The 20,343-nt window shown below is 38.1% G+C and overlaps 1 protein-coding gene across 3 annotated transcripts in view; it reads left to right on the plus strand.

Moving 5' to 3' along the window:
• The window catches only part of CDK13 (cyclin dependent kinase 13), a 140,715-nt gene that overhangs the window by 80,444 nt on the left and 39,928 nt on the right, over positions 1-20,343 (plus strand). For all 3 annotated transcript variants that reach the window (XM_023226503.1, XM_023226502.1, XM_023226501.2), the window contains exons 6-7: positions 7,001-7,190; positions 8,954-9,010. In XM_023226503.1, the coding sequence (XP_023082271.1) occupies positions 7,001-7,190; positions 8,954-9,010 (247 nt within the window). The remainder of the gene's footprint in view (positions 1-7,000; positions 7,191-8,953; positions 9,011-20,343) is intronic.

The raw sequence follows: 20,343 nt of genomic DNA on the forward strand, positions 1-20,343 counted from the left end.
CAGCCCCCGGGCCATGGACAGGTACTGGTCTGTGGCTTATTAGGAACTGGGCCACACACAACAGGTGGTGAGTGGCAGTTGAGTGAGTGACGCTTCATCTGTATTTACGGTGGCTCCCAATAGCTCCCATAACTGCCTGAGCTCTTCCTGCTGTCAGATCAGTGACAGCATTAGATTCTCATAGGAGCTCAAACCCTATTGTGAACTGTGTGTGTGAGGGATCTAGGTTGTGTACTTCTTATGAGAATCTAATGCCTGATGATCTGTCACTGTCTCCCATCACCCCCAGATGGGACCATCTAGTTGTAGGAAAACAAGCTCAGGGCTCTCACTGATTCTACATTATGGTGAGTTGTATAATTATTTCATTATGTGTTACAATGTAATAACAATAGAAATAAAGTGTACAAGAAATGCAATGCACTTGAATCATCCCAGAACCATCCCTCCACCCACCCATCCCCCCATCCCTAGTCCATGGAAAAATTGTCTTCCACGAAACTGGTCCCCAATGCCAAAAAGGTTGGGAATCACTGCTTTAAACTACATAAATATATAACCTTGGCTTACACCTGTAAGCCCAGCACTTTGGGAAGCTAAGGCAGGAGGATGGCTTGAGCTCAGGAGTTTGAGACCAGCCTGGGTGATATAGTAAGACCTCATCTGTATAAAAAATTACAGAAATTAGCCAAGCATGGTGGCATACACCTTTAGTCCCAGCCACTGGAGTGGCTGAGGCAAGAGGAGGAGCGCTTGAGCCTAGCAAGTGGTGGCAAGATTGTACCACTGCACTCCAGCGTGGGCAACAGAGTGAGACCCTGTCTCTAAATAAATAAATTGCCGGGCGCGGTGGCTCACGCCTGTAATCCCAGCACTTTGGGAGGCCGAGGCGGGCAGATCACGAGGTCAGGAGATCGAGACCATCCTGGCTAACACAGTGAAACCCCGTCTCTACTAAAAATACAAAAAAATAGCCAGGCACGGCGGCGGGCACCTGTAGTCCCAGCTACTCGGGAGGCTGAGGCAGGAGAATGGTGTGAACCCGGGAGGCGGAGCTTGCAGTGAGCCGAGATCGCGCCACTGCACTCCAGCCTGGGTGAGAACGAGACTCCGCCTCAAAAAAAATAAATAAAAAAATTAAAAATAAATAAATAAATAAATAAATAAATAAATAAATAAATTATATATACAGATACACACACACATATATATAAAACCTTGATAAGTAAAAACCAATTTTAAAATATAGGAACATAAAATTTATCTCTTAATTTAATAATTTCAAACCTTCTAAAATTTTATTTACGTTTTTAAAAGACTCATTATTACTAAAATATTCAAAAAAAATAAAAGTAAATGAGGTCAGGAGTTTGAGACCAGCCTGGCCAATATGGGGAAACCCTGTCTCTACCAAAAGTACAAAAATTAGCCAGGTGTGGTGGCAGGCACCTGTAATCCCAGCTACTCTGGAGGCTGAGGCAGGAGAATCGCCTGAACCTGGGAGGTGGAGGTTGCAGTGAGCTGAGATTGTACACTGCACTCCAGTCTGGGTGACAGCGCGAGACTCCGTCTCAAAAAACAAAATTAAATTAAATTAAAATAAAATATAAAAATAAAAGTAGAGGAAATAGTATAATGAACTCCAGTGTCCCCATCCTCCACTTTTATAGCGAACACATTTTGCTAAATTTATTTATCCCTGTCTACTTAAAAAAATAAAATAAAATAAAAAACTCCTAGATTATTTTTAAGTGAATCTCAGGCTCATTGTATTATAAAAGTTAGTCTTTGATTATAGAGAGACAATAGATAATGAAATTATAGTTATATTTAAAAAGAAAAGAGACCTTATAGTTAACAAAATGAGCCATAATTTTATGTCATCTAATGATCTACATTCACGTTTACCCAGTTGTTTCAAAAATGTTTTTTATAGCTGCTTTGTTTGAACCTGTATGCAAACAAGATATGCATGTTATTCATGGTGAATTAGTATTTTAAGTCTCATAATTTATAGTAGCACTTCTTGCCTTTTAAACATTTTATTCCATTTTTTTATTGGAGAGTACGCTGCATTTTCAATTTAGCCAAATGCTTCTTTTGGGTGTTAGTTAGCTTGTTCTTCTATCCCTCTTATTTCCTTTAAATAGTAATTAAATCCAGAAGTTCATTTAGATACAAATTCAATTCTTTGGCAGTTGTACTTAAAAGGTTATGGTGGAAGCTACCATATCTTGAAGTTTATGTGGGCAGAAATTTGGGAGCATCTTGGCTTGGCAGTTTTGGTTTGGGGTCTCTCATAAGATTGCAATGAAATGTTAGCTAGGGTTGTAGTCATTAGAAGGCTTGACTGGGGTTGGAGAATCCACTTCCAAGGTGGCTCCCTCACATGGCTAGCAAGTTGTTCTCTTGGTGGGAGGTCTCACTTATTCTTTACATGGGCCTTCCACAAAGTTGCTTAAATATCCTGACAGCCTTGGCGGCTGGCTTCTCCCAGGTTGAATGATCTAAAAAAGTAAGGTAGATGCTGCATTGTCTTCATGACCTAGTCTTGGAAGTCACATTATTCACTCTCCAATATTCTGTTGGTCACACAGACCATCCTTGAATCACTGTGGCATGGCATGGATGCCAGATAGTGAGGATCATTCAGGACCCTTTTGGAGGCTGGCTACTGTCAATGATTTCAATTTCAATTTCATAGTACACGATTTATACATTTTGACCTTATCTTTCTTGTAAACTAAAAGTCTTGGTTCCTAAAATATTAACATAGCTTGTTTTGTTCTACCGTATACATGTAATAATTTCAAAGTAACAATGCTAATTTTAATTGCTAACAAGACTACTGAATGCAGTTTAAGATTTCTAAATGATTCCTTTTGTCCTTAAAAAATATACCCCCCAGCTGTATATAGTCAGTATATTGTGTTGTAGACAGTTTATGCAACCAATTTGATAAACATAAATCCACCTAAATGTGGATATGTTTCCAGATTTTTAGGGATTGCTTTTTTTCCCCTTTTTGATTTAATGATGTATTTTCATTATATAAAACGTGTACTTGGTTTCAAACTCTAAACTATAAAACAGGTACATTCAGAATAGTGTCACTTCCATTCCTTTTTTCTTGTTCTGTCCCTTACCCATGGGTAACTATTTTAAATGTTTGTTTCATCCTCCAATGTTTCTTTTGTACATATTCACCTTCCCTTTTTTTTTTAATAAAAAAAGATAGCGATGTTTTAAGTGCTCTACTCTACCTTTTTCTTTTCATTTAACCATACACGCTGAAGTTTACTCCATGTAAGTAGACAAAAATCATTCTCTCATTTTATTGCTTAGAAGCACTGTACTGTGTGGGTATACTATAGTTTATTCAGCTAGTTTCCTAGTGATAGATATTTTCATTGTGTAAATAATGCTGCATTGGATAGCCCTTTGCATACTTCATTTTGTATTTTGGCCAGTGAATTTTTGGTACAAGTTCCTAGAATTGGGATTGTTAAGTCGAAGGGAAATGCTGAATGTGATTTAGCTAGATATTGCCAAATTTCTCTCCAGAGGGTTTGTATTTGTGTCTTTCCACTACCAATGTGTGAAAGTGTTTCTTACAGCTTTGTCAGTAGTCTCTGGAGTTCTACTTTTAGATTTTTGTCAATTTAGTATTTTGGTCAAGTTTTAGTTTGGGAAATTAATTAATTAATTAATTTTGAGGCAGAGTTTCATTCTTGTGCCCAGGCTTGAGTGCAATGGCATGATCTTGGCTTACCGTAGCCTCTGCCTCCCGGGTTGAAGCAGTTCTCCTGCCTCAGCCTTCCGAGTAGCTGGGATTACAGTCATGCACCACCCCGACTGGCTAATTTTGTATTTTTAGCAGAAACAGGATTTCTTCATGTTGGTTAGTCTGGTCTTGATCTCCTGACCTCAGGTGATCCACTCGGCTTAGCCTCCCAAAGTGCTGGGATTGTAGGCGTGAGCCACCACGCCTGGCCATAAAATTTTTATTACGAGCAAAGTTAATCTACTTTGCGTTCACTTAGGGGCACTTTGCTCTTTTTTCAGATGAGCTAATTGTCTCTTTTTCTCACTTTTTTGTAAGGTCGTTGATCTTTTTTCCCCCTAATTTAGAGAGTTTTTATTTTATATACTACATATATATATATGAAGAGAGAGAGAGAGACAGAGAGACACAGAATGTTGCATTGTTGCCCAGGCTGGAGTACAGGAGGAGCACAGTGGCGCAATTGCGACTCACTGCAACCTCTGCCTCCCGGGTTCAAGCAATTCACCTGCCTCAGCCTCCCAAGTAGCTAGGATTACAGGCGCCCACAACCATGCCTGGCGAGTTTTTTTTTTTTTTTTTTGCGACAGAGTCTCTTGTCACCCAGGCAGGAGTGCAGTGGCAGGATCTCAGCTCACTACAAACTCCACTTTCTGCGTTTAAGTGAGTCTCATGCCTCAGCCTCCTAAATAGCTGGGATTATAGGCGTGAGCCACCATGCCTGGCTAGTTTTTGTATTTTTAGTAGAGACAGAGTTTAACCATGTTGGCCAGGCTGGTCTCGAACTCCTGACCTCAAGTGATCCACCTGCCTCAGCCTCCCAAAGTACTGGGATTACAGGCGTGAGCCACCATGCCTGGACTGTAGTTGGTACTAATAATCACTCTGCAGTATAAGTTGCAGCTAATTTTTTTCCAGGTTGCTATATTCTGTTAATTTTGTTTGTGGTATTTTTAGCCATGCAGAGGATTTTTATTTTTACATAGTCATATTTATTATTTCTTGGTATGAATTATTTCTTGATTTCTAGTTGGAACTTTTTTTTCTACTCTCAGGTTATTAAGGAATTCTGTATTTTTTTAAAAGTACTTTTATGGTTCTTTAAAAAAAAATTTAGATGACTGATTCGTTTGCTTTGTTTTTTTTTTTTTTTTTTTTGGAGACTGAGTTTCGCTCATGTTGTCCAGCCTGGAGTGCAATGGCATGATCTCAGCTCAGTGCAACCTCTGTCTCCCAGGTTTAAGTGATTTTCCTGCCTCTGCCTCCCCAGTAGCTGGAGTTACAGGCACCCACCACCACACCTGGCTAATTTTTGTAATTTTGTAGATTAATTTGCTTTTATGCTGGTGTATAGTGTGAGAGACAGACAAGTTTCATCTTTTTCTGGCTATTCAGTTATCCCAATACCACCAATTAAAAAGTCCATCTTTTCCCCACTGAATTGATATACTGTTTTTATCATATAGTAAAGGTCCATATGTATGTGAATGTATTTCTGATTTTTCTGTTTTATTTCATGTTTATTTACCAGCATCACACTTTTTAATAATGGAAATGTACACTGGTTTAATATCTGGTAGAGTGTGTACACATACCCCCTTTCTCTTTCAGGTGTTACTTTGCTATTCTTAGTTATTTTTCTATGTGGATATACATTACAGAAAAGCAACCAATAAGTATCTTGAAAAATTTGGCTGTGTCTAATTTATAAGCTAACATAGGGATAATTAACATCTTTATCATGTTTAGCCTTGCTATCCATTTGCTCATGTGTACTTTTCTGTCTTGTAAGAGTGTTTATAGTTTAAAGGATTTCTCACATTTCTTATGCGAGCTGGGACTACAGATACACACCACTACACCAGACTAATTTTTGTAGTTTTTGTAGAGAGATAGGGTTTCGACATGTTGCCCAGGCTGGTCTCATGTTCCTGACCTCAGATGATCCACCTGCCTCAGCCTCCCAAAGTGCTGGGATTATAGGCGTGAGCCACAGTGCTTGGCCATCTTTTGCTTTTTGAATATTGATTTTTCTTTTTTTGAGACAGAGTCTCACTCTGTTGCCCAGGCTGGAGTGCAGTGGTGCGATCTCGGCTCACTGCAAGCTCTGCCTCCCTGGTTCACGCCATTCTCCTGCCTCAGCCTCCCAAGTAGCTGGGACTACAGGCGCCCACCACCATGCCCGGCTAATTTTTTGTATTTTTAGTAGAGACGGGGTTTCACTGTGTCAACCAGGATGGTCTCGATCTCCTGACCTCGTGATCCGCCCGCCTCGGCCTCCCAAAGCCCTGGGATTACAGGTGTGAGCCACTGGGAATTTTTTTTTGTAATCTCATATATAATACCTAGCCTTTCCTATTAAATATTACATTAGTTGTGGGTTTCAGAGAGGTACCATAATAAACTTTTAAGAAAGACTCCTGTTGCAAGTTTACCAAGAGTTCTTTGCTCTGTTTTAAAAATTAGGAACTTATCTGAACCAAGTTCAGATGCCTTTTTTTGTCTTGGTGTTAGTTTTTCTGCTTTTCACAAATGTAATGAATTCTGTTTCTCATTCAGTTTGTGTGTAAGTTTCAGTTAGGATTTCTAAATCTCTCATAAGTACGTTTGTATAGTTTGTGTGTGTGTGCTATGTGCTGTTTTAGGTTTTCGTGGGAGGACTAAGCTGTTTTTTATAAAATAAAGTTGTAAATTCAAATTATAGTTTTTCCTCAAATTCTTGCCTTTAGGTACTCTGGAGCTGTATAAACAGAATTAAATTACATGTTTATTGAAGCATTTAGAAGTCACCTAACATCTTTCTTGGCCTGCACTCTTTTTTGTTGTTGTTGTTGAAAAGCAGTTCTTTTACCAGCTTTTAATTTTTTGATAAACTATATTGATTTTATTCAGCTTCTAAGAGACAATTTGATGTCTAAAACATTAATCACACCTAGAAACTATACAATATGAGAACAGCAGGGTGATTTTTTTTTTTTTTTTTAATCGTAACTGCTTTTTGGAGGAGAGAAGAAAATAGGTTAGATGTTTTCCTTGGGATTTATTTATTGGTATTATTAAGTCCAGAGAGAAAGGTGAATGTTATTAAAGTAACAAAGTAACACTTCTTTTCAAGGATTAATTCTTCCTCCACCAGCCTTTTATTGTTAAAAATTGTGAATTTATGGAAAAGTTGTAGGAATAAGTTTTTAATGTATTAATTATTCTCATTCTTAGGTGCATTTTATCTGGTGTTTGAATATATGGACCATGATCTGATGGGACTACTGGAATCAGGCTTGGTTCATTTTAATGAAAATCACATAAAGTCATTTATGAGACAGCTCATGGAGGGTCTGGATTATTGTCATAAGAAGAACTTTTTGCATAGAGATATTAAATGTTCCAATATCCTTCTAAATAATAGGTATGGTTATGAACTTTATATATATTTAAAATGAGTTTTACCATGGACATGTACATGGAGAGAATAGACTGGAAACTGTAGCGGTGGGGAATGTCGGGGATAGTGAGGGTTGAAAGTTACCTATTGGGTACAGTGTCCAACATTTGAGTGATGGGTACCCTAGAAGCCTAACCCCTACTATTACATTTCTAATATCCATGTCACAAACAAGCACATGTACCCCCGAATCTAAAATGTTTAAAATAAAGAAAAGATACAGTGTTACTTGACGTTGCACCTTGATTATGTTAAAAAATATTTAAAATTTAGTTTATACAAACTCAGGCCAGCCACAGTAGCTCACGCCTGTAATCCCAGCACCTTGAGAAGTAGAGACGGGTGGATCACTTGAGGCCAGAAGTTCAAGACTAGCCTAGCCAACGTTGATGAAACCCCGTCTCTGCCAAAAAAATACAAAAGTTAGCCTGGCGTGGTGGAGCACACCTGTGATCCCAGCTACTCAGGAGGCTGAGGCATGAGAATTGCTTGAATCCGGGAGGTGGGGGTTACAGTGAGCTGAGATCATGCCACTGTACTTCAGCCTAGGTGACACAGCGAGACTCTGGCTCAAAAATAAAAATAAAAATAGTCACCAGTATTATAGCTTGCGATACCTCAAAAGTTGTGTTAAATACCTGTTAGTGGCTGGGCGGGGTGTCTCATGCCTGTAATCCCAACACTTTGGGGGGATGAGGCAGGCCGATCACTTGAGGCCAGGAGTTCGAGACCAGCCGTGCCAACATTGTGAAAAGCTGTCTCTACTAAAAATACAAAAATAAACCCGGTGTGGTGGCACATGCTTGTAATCCCAGCTGCTAGGAAGCCTGAGAAACGAGAATCTCTTGAATCCCAGAAGTGGAGTTACAGTGAGCCGAGATAGTGCCACTGCACTCCAGCCTGGGTGACAAAGCAAGACTCAGTCTCCAAAAAAAAAAAAAATCCAATAATAGTCTGTAATGCATATAAAATAATACTTAGTTTACTTTTCTGTTTGCTATTTTTCCAAGAAATGTGAATGGATCATCTAATAAGCAATAGAATTTCAGCTTTAGGCTAAGAATAGATTTTAGAAAATTTTAAAAACACAGTCACAGTCGTAAAGTAAACTTTTTGGAAGTGTGTACACACACATACCCATTCACTTATTTAAAACTTATATAAATAAGCTTATATTCGTAACAGCTTATATTTGAACCCTGGTAATTCTCTTGTAATTGGTACTGTTTGTTAATTTAAATAAGGCATGCCTGGTTCTGATTTTAATTAATAGTGTTCTATGCACCTAGCCCCTCTAAAACTGGAGAATTAAACAAATTAAAAGTGATGTCACTTAGTTCTTGTGCAGTGTTACGTTGAACAAGAAATTTGTCTTACTGCTAAGTAATAAAAATGATCTCGTTTTACTTTGTTTTCATTGAAGTGTGCTTTTCTAAATAGGGACTGAATAGTAATAAAATACTATTCTAATATTATAATACAGTAATTATAATAATCATTGCTATAATAAGTTTAACTGACTATCCAAGGATTTGTTTATTTTTTTATTTTGTGAATTTATCCACTACTTGCCTTTACCTGTATTACCTTGATGATACTGAAGTGTGAGCAGAGTTAACGTTTACATAGGTATTTTTTTTAATCAGTTCTACGCATAGAATATAAATTTGTATTGTCAGTTTAGAGCAAATTAATACCTTTTGTTCATTTTGTCTTTTTTCTACCAGAGGGCAGATAAAACTTGCAGATTTTGGACTTGCTCGATTGTATAGCTCAGAAGAAAGGTAAGCATACCTTCAAATGAATATTGTAGATATTAGAGTTTAGTATTAGGAGCTATACTAAGAATACCTTATTGATAGTTTTATTTTTTAAAAGAGAAATTTACTTTTCATGGTTAGTACATAAAACACTGAAATTTTATACCATATTGGGTTGATTATTGTAATTACAATATTTCACACATTATCTCAATTTAAAAATTGATCTTTAACACAGGTAAAAATGATTTTTAAAAAATGTACATCTTTAAGTGTGACTGAAGTGAACTTATACTTAAATTTCTAATGTGTATTCAGATATTAAATATTCTTAATGAAAACCTTTTAAATTGCATTTTTAAACTTATAAACTTTGTTTTCTTTATTATTTTACACAGGTTTTATTGTTATATTTACAGTTCTTTGTTTTTTAACTCCCTAGAACCCTTTATTTAAACCAACTGTTGTGAGGATGTTCAGTGTATAAGACACAAAAAGGTAGAAATTTTCTGGCTAAAGTTTGAGTATATACCCAACTTGGCTTTCTTTGTGCCTGGTGGTAGTGAAATGACTTGTCTTAATAGAACTAATATGGGATTTCAAAATAAAATATTTTTATGCAATAGTAGGTTTTATGTAAATAAAATATAGAATTAATTTTGCTTAATAAATCTTTAGTCCATTTACCCCATTCCTTTCTTGTCTTTATTTTCATATATATATATATATATCTCTGAAATAATATATTTAAAGAATTTTAAAATTATTTTATGACAATTCTGTCATTTCTTTAGTATCACCATAATTTAATATAGTGAAACATCAGTTGATTGTAGTCTTAGGAATAGATGTTTACTTTCATTTAATCTTTGCTTTTTTCTGGTTAAAGGAATAAACAAAAACTCTCGTTTGAATTTTTCAGAGTAAAAAGTCGATGTTTTTAAATCTTGCAGTGCCTGTGACATAATTCTGGAAAGTATTTTCATTATATAGTGCTCTAGAGTAGAGGTTTATAAGTGATATGTTTCAGATCCATTCAGGTTCCATGAAACCCCTCAGAAAGTATGCTGTGGGCCGGGCACAGTGGCTCATGCTTTTATAAATCCCAACACTTTGGGAGGCAGAGGCGGGTGGATCACTTGAGGGTCAGCACTTGGAGACCAGCCTGGCCAACATGGTGAAACCTCATCTCTACTAAAAGTAGCTGAGCTTGGTGGTGCACGCCTGTAATCCCAGCTACTTGGAAGGCTGAGGCACAAGAATCACTTAAATCTGGGAGGTGGAGGTTGCAGTGAGCCGAGATTGCACCACTGTACTCCAGCAAGACTGTCTCCAAAAAAAGAAAGGAAGGGAGGAGGGAGGGAGGGACGAAGGAAGGAGAGAGAGAGAGAGAGAGAGAAAGAGAGAGAAAGGAAAGAAAAAGTGTTCTGTGGATGGGGTTTTGTGATTGGACCTCCAGTCCTCTGTACTGACTTTCACCAGAGTTACTTGGTTTTTATTTGTTTTAACTACTACACTTAAAATTAACATTTTATTTTAGGAAAGGGTTGTATGAGTGTGTGTGTGTGTGTGTGTTGTTTTTTTTTTTTTTTTGAGATGGAGTCGGAGTCTTGCTCTGTCGCCCGGCCTGGAGTGCAGTGGCTGGATCTCAGCTCACTGCAAGCTCCGCCTCCCGGGTTTATGCCATTCTCCTGCCTCCGCCTCCGGAGTAGCTGGGACTACTGGCGCCTGCCACCTCGCCCGGCTAGTTTTTTGTATTTTTTAGTAGAGACGGGGTTTCACCGTGTTAGCCAGGATGGTCTCGATCTCCTGACCTTGTGATCCGCCCGTCTCGGCCTCCCAAAGTACTGGGATTACAGGCTTGAGCCACCGCGCCCGGCCAGAATGTTTTTTTTTTTTTTTTTAAGTTTAAAACTGTTTTAAAGCTCAAAAGCTATACCCCTCAATTTGCATTTGGGAGAACTGAGACCCAGAAAGGGCCGAGTTACTTTCTTTTTAATTTTGAAATATGTATACATTGTAAAATGGCTACATTGAGCTAATTAATATGTATTTCTCCACATTTTTGTGTGTGCCAACTCTTAAAAATCTACTCTCAACAATTTTCTTTTTCTTTTTTCTTTTTCTTTTTTTGGAGAGGGAGTCTTGCTCTGTCGCCCAGGCTGGAGTGCAGTGGCCGGATCTCAGCTCACTATAAGCTCCGACTCCCGGGTTTATGCCGTTCTCCTGCCTCAGCCTCCTGAGTAGCTAGCTGGGACTACAGGCGCCCGCCACGTCGCCCGGCTAGTTTTTTGTATTTTTTAGTAGAGACAGGGTTTCACCGTGTTAGCCAGGATGGTCTCAATCTCCTGACCTCGTGATCCGCCCGTCTCGGCCTCCCAAAGTGCTGGGATTACAGGCTTGAGCCACTGCGCCCGGCCAACAATTTTCAAGAATACATTGTTGTTAAGTGTAGTTATCAAGTTGTACAATAAAACTCTTGAATTTACTTTTGTCTAACTGAACCTTTATATCCTTGGGCCAGCATCTTCCCCCCATACTCCCTATGCCCAGCATCTGGTAACTCCCAGCTCTACTCTCTACCACTATGAGCTGAGGGTTTTTGGATTTCACATATAAGTGAAATGATGAATTATTTGTCTTTATGTGCCTGCCTTATTCCACTTAACACATTGCGCTTCATGTTCATCCGTGTTGTCATAAATGACAGCATTTCCTTGTTTTTTTAAGACTTGAATAGTATTTCAATGTGCGTATATGCCACATTTTCCTTTTTCTGTTTTGTTTTGTTTTGTTTTTTTGAGACAGAGTCTCTGTCGCCCAGGCTGGAGTGCTGTGGCGCAATCTCGGCTCCAGGGTTCAAGTGATTCTCCTGTCTCAGCCTCCCGGTCGCTGGGATTACAGGCCGCATTTTCTTTATCCATTCATCTCTTAGTGGACACTTAACGTTGATTCCCTATCCTGGCTATTGTGAAGGGTTGAGTGACTTTAAAGATCAAAAAATGTTGGCAGAGCCAAGGGTGTATAGCTAAGTTTTCAATTCCCAATTTTTTATTCTTTCTAACATATATAATAGTGCCTCTTGGTAGAAGTTGAAAGGAAAAATTGATCTGAACGTGTACTTAATCCAAAGCTTCACTTGAAGTATATATTTTTTTCTTCTGCTGTTTAAGAAGCATATGTATTTACTTTATTTGAGACAGAGTCTCGCTCTGTCGCCCAGGCTGGAGTGCAGTGGCGTGATCTCAGCTCACTGCAACCTCCGCGTCCCGGGTTCAAGCGATTCTCCGGCTTTAGCCTTCCGAGTAGCTGGGACTACAGACGGGCACCACCATGCCCAGCTAATTTTTATATTTTTTAGTAGAGACAGGATTTCGCCATTTTGGCCAGGCTGGTCTCGAACTAGTGACCACAAGTGATCTGCCTGCCTTGGCCTCCCAAAGTGCTGGGATTATAGGCATGAGCCACCGTGCCCAGCTGCGAAGCATATATATGACTAAATTAATGTGGCTATTATTTTGGGCAAGTTCTGGTTAATTAAGAATTCCATCTGCTAAGCTAGTTGAGATTTCACTGTAGTTAGATTTTGCTGAATATAAGTTTGTGTCTGTCGTTAATTATATAAATCCTTTTCTATGAAATGGAAAACATAATTACCATTTTAATCTAATAGATTCTTGATATGCAGATATTTGTGCACATTTGGAATAGATATGTTTCAGAAAAGCTGATTATAAAGCCAAATTTTATATTATCAGGCTCAATTTTCCATTCATTTTCATTTTAAAATATAATTTGGGTTCCAATGGAGTGCCAGGAGTGTGGCTTGTTCACTCGGCCATGGTCCTTGTTGCCCTGCGAGATTGATGTAGAAATTTTGAGTTTAGAGAATCAGAGTTTTAAAGTCCCATAACTTTGCATCTTCGGGTAATGTATACTGAATTTTTCTGCTCAGTTAAATGTGTAAGAGGAAAATTCAGTCTGTCATTTTGTTTTCAGAGCAAATATCCTATCATTATGGGGTTTATATACTCCTTTAAAACTTCTCTTTTTTTTTTAAAGAGAATAATTATGATTTATTTAGAATATCCTGGAGTAGGCTTAATATAATGGAATACCTTTAAAATACATATATTGCTCTAGTGAACCTTAATAACATACTGATTTTAAAAGAAATCTACCCTTAACACATTGTGTTGTCTCAAATTTTCTAGATATTTTTTGAGATAAATATACAACAAATGATTTTTCATTCATATTTCTGCTTCGTTATAAATAGAGAGCCAGGTAGGGCCTTATTATAATACTCAAGCAAATATAAAGTCACTTTGAAGTGTTTTTATATTCTAAGTAGTTAATATAGATCGAATAACTGAAGTGCTCAAGAATTTTGTGTAAGGTTTTTTGTTTGTAAATAGAGCAGATTTCAGCTTACCACTGTAATAGCATCAGTCACAGCTCTCATTAGATTTTGGATGTTCCTTTTTTGAATTTGAGGAAAGCTGGGTGGAGTTACAGCTAGCACTTGGGGGGTCTGTGACCAATGTGGATCTGCTCTGTCATGTGCCTATTATTGAAGAAAGAAAGAGAACCACTGGATTAAAAGTAGAGGGGAAAATTATTTCTTTCGATTTGAATCATTTTCTCATTTTGAACATTGGTATTTATACTTTGTCCCATTCTGCATTGGGAACTTTAAAACTTGAGAATAGAGGTTTTTACCCCATTTCTTCATTTAACTGTTCATCTTTTAGTATCTTTTCTTAAGTATGGTTTTTCTGATAGCTACAGTGTTTCCCTCTTCTTAGCTTTTATTTTACCAAGTCATTGCTCAAGTGGTTTTCAAAAGGATGGAGTATTTTGCTCTCTTCATGTGACTGTCCTGTGTGAAAAAAATGTTTTCCATATTAATTGAAATTAGCTTCATTTTCTAGAGAAGAAACTATAATGTAACACTTTATTTATTTGTTTATGAGATAGAGTATCACTGTGTCACTCAAACTGCAGTGCAGTGGTATGATCTCGGCTCACTGCAACCTCCGACTCCCCGATTTAAGCGATTCTCCTGCCTCAGCCTCCTGAGTAGCTGGGATTACAGGCACCTGCCACCATGCCCGGCTAATTTTTGTATTTTTAGTAGAGACGGGGTTTCACCATGTTGGGCAGACTGGCCTCGAACTCCTGACCTCAAGTGATCTGCCCGCCTCAGCCTCCCAAAGTGATGGGATTGCAGGTGTGAGCCACTGTGCCCAGCCCTGAAAAATGTATCTTTAATGTTACTGTGATCAAAATAAAATAGTTTTTTAAACAATAACCAGAAAGCATACTACGTTTCTGATGATCCAATAAGGAGAGAGAAGGGAAAAATGAAAAGGGCCTTAAAGTATTATGCTAGCTCGCTAATACCACCCTCCCAAAACGCACACACCTTTTTGAAGGCAGTATCGCCATCTAGTGGCTTTTCAGAACATTGTTATTGAAAGCAAAACTAAATTTTCCCAAAGTTGAAGGTATTAATGAGAGAGGAAGGCAGTATTACTGTATTTTATTCTTTCGTGTTTTATGTTCCTTAGAACATTGACTGCATTCATAGCAAGTGCTTGGTTGATTCTGATCTGGGAGAAGGTGATCCTCATCTGGAGGATCCTCCTGATATGGATGAGTGCAGGGAGCTTTGGGGATTCTGGGTAATAAAAGAATCTTCTGAGAATCACTAGACAAAGATTGGAACCATGGTAATAAAAACTACTAATAACAGATGAATGACAATAAGTAATAAGATTAAACAAGCTTCAGGAAAGGAGATCTAATTTAGATCACTGTCTTTTAACTGTAAGATCAAGATTAAATTGTTCTCTCTTCAGCTCTGATAGAGTAGTCTTCATTTTTGAACATATAAAGTGGAAAGAATTCCCCCTTCCTTCTGTTCAGGGAGTGTCATCCAAGACATTACTGCCAAATACTTACAAAACTGAATTCTAATCCTTGGTCTTTCTTCTGGTCTCCAGACCTTTTGTTTATTGGAAATCTCTACCCAGGTGATCTGGGTACCCTAAATTAAACCTTTATCTATTTCGTTCCCCAGAAAAATGTCCACTCCTTTTCCTTTATTTCCTGTTTTAGTTAAAGGTACCCAGTCACCTTCTCATATAGGCCATTGTAAATAGAATTGTATTGGTTTTTCTGCCGTCTGGGCTTTCTCCCTTATGTTCTTGTCTTCTGCCATTCCAGCCCTCCAGATAATAGCAATGTTGAACTATTTGTAGTTCCGTAAACTTGCTGTGCTCTTGAGTGCCTTTGTGAATCTACATAAGCTTTCTTTTTGTATGTAATTATACTTCCCACCTGAGTTTAACACATTTGTTTTTTTTTTCTTTCAGTGTGCAATTCAGGCCCTACCTCCTTTGAAATCTGTCCTGAATCCCACAGGCATCATTGGACACATCTTTTTTTATGTGTTTAGAGTATATTATTCATCCGATGTATTATTTATAGTACATGATTATAATTTATATTACCACCTTTTTTTTTTTTTTTTTTTTTAAAAGACAGAGTCTCGCTCTGTCGCCTAGGCTGGAGTGCAGCGGCGAGATCTTGGCTCACTGCAACCTCTGCCTCTCAGGTCAAGCAATCCTCTCATGTCAGCCTCCTGAGAGGACTACAGTTGTGCACCCCAAGCCTGGCTAATTTTTGTATTTTTAGTAGAGATGGGGTTTTACCATGTTGGCTGGTCTGGTCTTGAACTCCTGACCTCAAATGATCCACTTGCCTCAACCTTCCAAAGTGCTGGGATTACAGATGTGAGCCACCACACCCAGCCTACCACCATACTTAATTGCTCTAATAAGTACAGTTATTAATTGCTCTATAAGTGTGTATTTTTGTTTCGTTTAACCATCTGCTAGTGCTTACTTAGCACAGTGCCTAGCTCAGAGTTTCAATAAATAGTTATTGCTTATAAAGAAAGGAAAAGGAAAGAACAAACTTAACATTTGTGTACATTATTACATAGTTTCCTTCACAAGAATTATTTTAAAAGAAAGTTGAGATGGATGATGTAGGTATCATTATTCTTATGCACATTTTAAAGATACAGAAACAAGTTTAGAAGACTTAAGTGCATTTTCAAGCGCAACCAATACACAACCAATAAGTAGTACAGCTCAGGATCTTTTGTCAGATTATTTTCATTATAGGGGAGTGCTTCCCTGGTAAGACTCTGAATTCAGCCTTTATTTCCTAGAAGTGTCTTCCAGGCAGAGAACTCTAGGGGCCTCTCAAGTCTGTTTTAGAGGTACCATTAGGCTGATGACAATTTTTAGAGTTCTTTTGTAGTAAAGGGTCTGCTGAATTTTGCCTTTTGTCTTTGCATCCTCCAAATATAATATTTTTGACAAATGAGGTATGCTGTAGTTTTAATCTTCCAGCGCATTAGCAAGTTATGTGATATTTCTACTTCTGAATCTCCCTTAGTCATACTGGATTTAATTATATTTTAAGCAGTTTGAAAGCTCTTGAAATATCTAATGAGAAATCTATAAACAAAAAATATTTTGATAGCAACAGATATTTAAAATTACCTGTAATTTTTCACATGAAAGTTTTATTAAAGTCTAATGACTTTAATTTTTTTTTTTTTTTTTTTGAGACAGAGTTTCGCTCTTGTGCTTCAGTCTGGAGTGCAATGGCACAATCTCGGCTCAACGCAACCTCTGCCTCCTGAGTTCAAGCGATTCTCCTGCCTCAGTCTCCTATGTAGCTGGGATTACAGGTGCCTGCCACCACACCCAGCAAATTTTTGTATTTTTAGTAGAGACGGGGTTTCACCATGTTGTCCAGGCTGGTCTTGAACTCCTGAACTCAGGTGATCCGCCCGCCTTGGCCTCCCAAAGTGCTGGGATTACAGGGGTCAGCCACGGCACCTGGCCTGACTTTAAATTTTAATACTTGGTTAATCATTTAAGATTCAAGGAAAAACAAAAGAAGGTGTTACTTTCCTGGCAAACAAACAAATAGTGTCTGCCTTCTTTTCAAAAATATTAATGAGATTTACAAATGAAAGTATTTAGCAGAAGGCCTGGCCTTGGTGGCTCTTGCAGAGCTCTAGTCCTAGCACTTTGGAAGGCCAAGATGTGAGGATTGCTTGAGCCTAAAAGTTCGAGTCCAGCCTGGGCAACATAGTGAGATCTCTATTAAAAAAAAAAAAAGTAGAAATTGAAATGCACAATAGTTAACGTTGAGACCATTATTTTTGGGTCTTTAGAAAGTTTAGTTTTTTGCCATCCAATAACAACTTACTGAAGTTACTAAATTTTGTTTTTCCAATTTAATGGCAGAAGGACTGTGTGTGTGTGTGTGTGTTTCTGGGTTACTGAGTTTATTGCTTGGAATTGATCTAATTATGTAAATAAACTGGAGTGGTTCATTTCATTTTTAGATTTTTCTTTTTTGTGTGATAACACCTAAGAACTTGACTATATGTTTTTCAGTCCTGTTTCTTTTTCTTTGTGAGTTAATTTAATGTAATTTGTTTTTTAATACATGAAAGTAAAAAGCATCATATATGTAGTGTCACATCAGTTTGCTGCTGCTTTGTGTGATCTAAACAAGATCATCTCTATGATGTTGACAATTGATAGCCAAATCTAATACAGCAAGTTTGAAATACTCATTTTTGAAGATTCTGGATGGTTTTTTTTCTCTCTTTTTTTTCTTTTTTTTTTTTGAGACAGAGTCTTGCTCTGTCGACCAGGCTAGGATGCAGTGGTGTCATTTAGGTTCACTGCAACCTCTGCCTCCAGGGTTCAAGCCATTCTCATGCCTCAGCCTCCTGAGCAGCCCGGATTACAGACATGCACCTTGATACCTGGCTAATTTGTTTTGTATTTTTAGTAGAGGCGGGGTTTCACCATGTTGGCCAGGCTGGTTCCGAACTCCTGGGCTCAAGCAATCCTTATGCCTCCACCTCCCAAAGTGCTGGGATTACAGGCATGAGCCACCATGCCCGGATGGATTTTCTTTTATTTGTCTATCTTCGGATAATGTATTTTCATATTACAACGTGGTTTAATTTTTCTGGGCTTTAAATTTCCTGGAGCCAAAACATAGTTTCAGTCTCTTTTACTTTTGTCTTTACATTTGTAAACGGTTAACGAGATTTAATATTAACATCCTAATCATTACATAGATTTTTGTTTGTCTACTGTATTACCGAATTGGGCGATACCTGAAATTGTCCTTATTCTCTTCTAACTCCACTTACCTTGGAACTTGCTTTTATGATTAAATACTTCTGTCTGCTCACTTTCTCAATATTTGCTTCTTTTTCATTAGAGAGGTAGAAAGTGAGGCATGGTACCTATTTTGCAAAATTTTTGAATAAATCATCGGATGTTTTTCCTTGTCCTTAGTAATGGTCATTTTCATTGTCTTTTGTCATTGTTACCTTTTAAAAGCTTTTTAAAAAATAGTTTATTAAAAATATTTAAAATACAATGAAAGCACCACTAACTTCTTTAAAGTTTTCTTGCCAGCTCTGTTCTCTTCCTGGCTTTATCCCCTTTCTCTGGAAAATGAACACTTGCTCACCTCCCTCAGGGAACTGAAGGTTTAGTGTGATTGGAACAAAAACCAAATTATAATGGATTTTATAGGCCTTGTGTAGATATTCTCTAGATGGAAGCAATGTGTACTATAGGCATAACATACTCATGTTTTATTTCATACTATCACTTTGCACTTAGGAAAGTGGTTTGACCTTACAAGTCTGGAAGCAAGAACAATCACTTAAAAAAGCTGTTGCAGTAAATCTAAATAGGATGATTGTAGCTAGAGCCAAGGATTGGGCACAGGTATTGGAAAGACAGATTAATTATATCATAAGGATATAGAATTGTTAGAACTTGATGGTTGCATGTGTTGTGAGATACATCCCTGCCTCTACCCCTTACTGTAAGGTTTCTGCTTAAGCAACTGGATGAACGATTTGTTGGTTAGGATAGTCTAAACTTTTGTAACAAAGAGAACCACAAAAGTTAGTGGCTTAAAGAATGGGAAGTTTATATATGTATTTCTCACTTAATAATCTTGAGTGGTGGCTGGGCATGGTGGCTCACTCCTGTAATCCCAGCACTTTGGGAAGCCAAGGCAGATGGATCACCTGAGATCAGGAGTTCAAGACCAGCCTGGCCAACATGGTGAAACCGCATCTCTACTAAAACTACAAAAATTAGCTGGGTGTGGTGGCAGACACCTGTAATCCCAGCTACTTGGGAGGCTGAGGCAGGAGAATTGCTTGAACCTAGGAGGTGAAGGTTGCAGTGAGCTGAGATCACGCCACTGCACTCCAGCCTAGGGGACAAGAGCAAAACTGTCTCAAAAGAAAAAAAAGAAAAAATATTGAGTGGTTGTCGGTTACCTTAGCACACAATTAAGAATATTTAACCATATCACCAACTCAAATGGCGACTGCTTCAATATAGCTATTCAGAGAAGCAGATTGGAAGTTCTGCCATCTTCTACACATGCCTTCCAAGGCTGGTGCCAGAAGTGAGAAAAGAGGAAGGAGGAGAGTAATGAGCCAGGCCTAGAAATGGCACTTACCACGCGTGCTTATGTTCCACTGGAGAGCACTTGGTCATGTGGCCACACCTAACTGCAGTGAGGATGGGAAATTTAGTGGAGCTGGACAACTGCCATAGAAGGGAGGAATAACAGATTTTTAGAGGACAGCTAGGAGTATCTGCCACGAATGGTGAGGCTGTTTGCCGAGACAGTAAAGAAGAACAGAGATGCAGTTTGTAGCAAAAGGTAATAATGTAGGTACTTAGAGGACTTCTAAATTTGCTTGTGATAATAAGAATGGGCAAGTAAGACAGTTGATCTTAGTAAGATGACAGCATCAGTTGGGAAAAAATTGGTTTTGTTTCTCTATAGCACTGTGATGATAGAGGAATTAAAAAAGTTATTTTTCTTGGAAGATATCAAAAGGAGGGAAACAGGAGTTCAAGACTGTGTTTATTGCTATGTAGTTATGGTATATGAAAGTATTAATAAGTTAGGCAATGCATATGTAGGATGAGGAATTTAAAATAGCTAAGTGCTACAAAGCAAATAAAATAATGACTATAGTGTCAAAGTAGGGGTGGTAGTAGCTGATTGGGTAATTTTCATTAGGGTAGTTAAGATAGACCTCTTTTAGGAAGTAAATTGGAACTAAGACCAGAGTGATGAGAAAGGGAAAACCTAATGAAGACCTGGGCCAAGAACATTCCAAGTACAAAGGAGAAGAAACTCAGTACTGCCTGGGAACAGACTTGGGAGGTTTAAGGCCAAAAGTTGCCCAGTGTAATAGGAGG

This window comes from Piliocolobus tephrosceles, chromosome 8, assembly GCF_002776525.5.
Source record: "Piliocolobus tephrosceles isolate RC106 chromosome 8, ASM277652v3, whole genome shotgun sequence".
In the NCBI taxonomy this organism is placed as follows: domain Eukaryota; kingdom Metazoa; phylum Chordata; class Mammalia; order Primates; family Cercopithecidae; genus Piliocolobus; species Piliocolobus tephrosceles.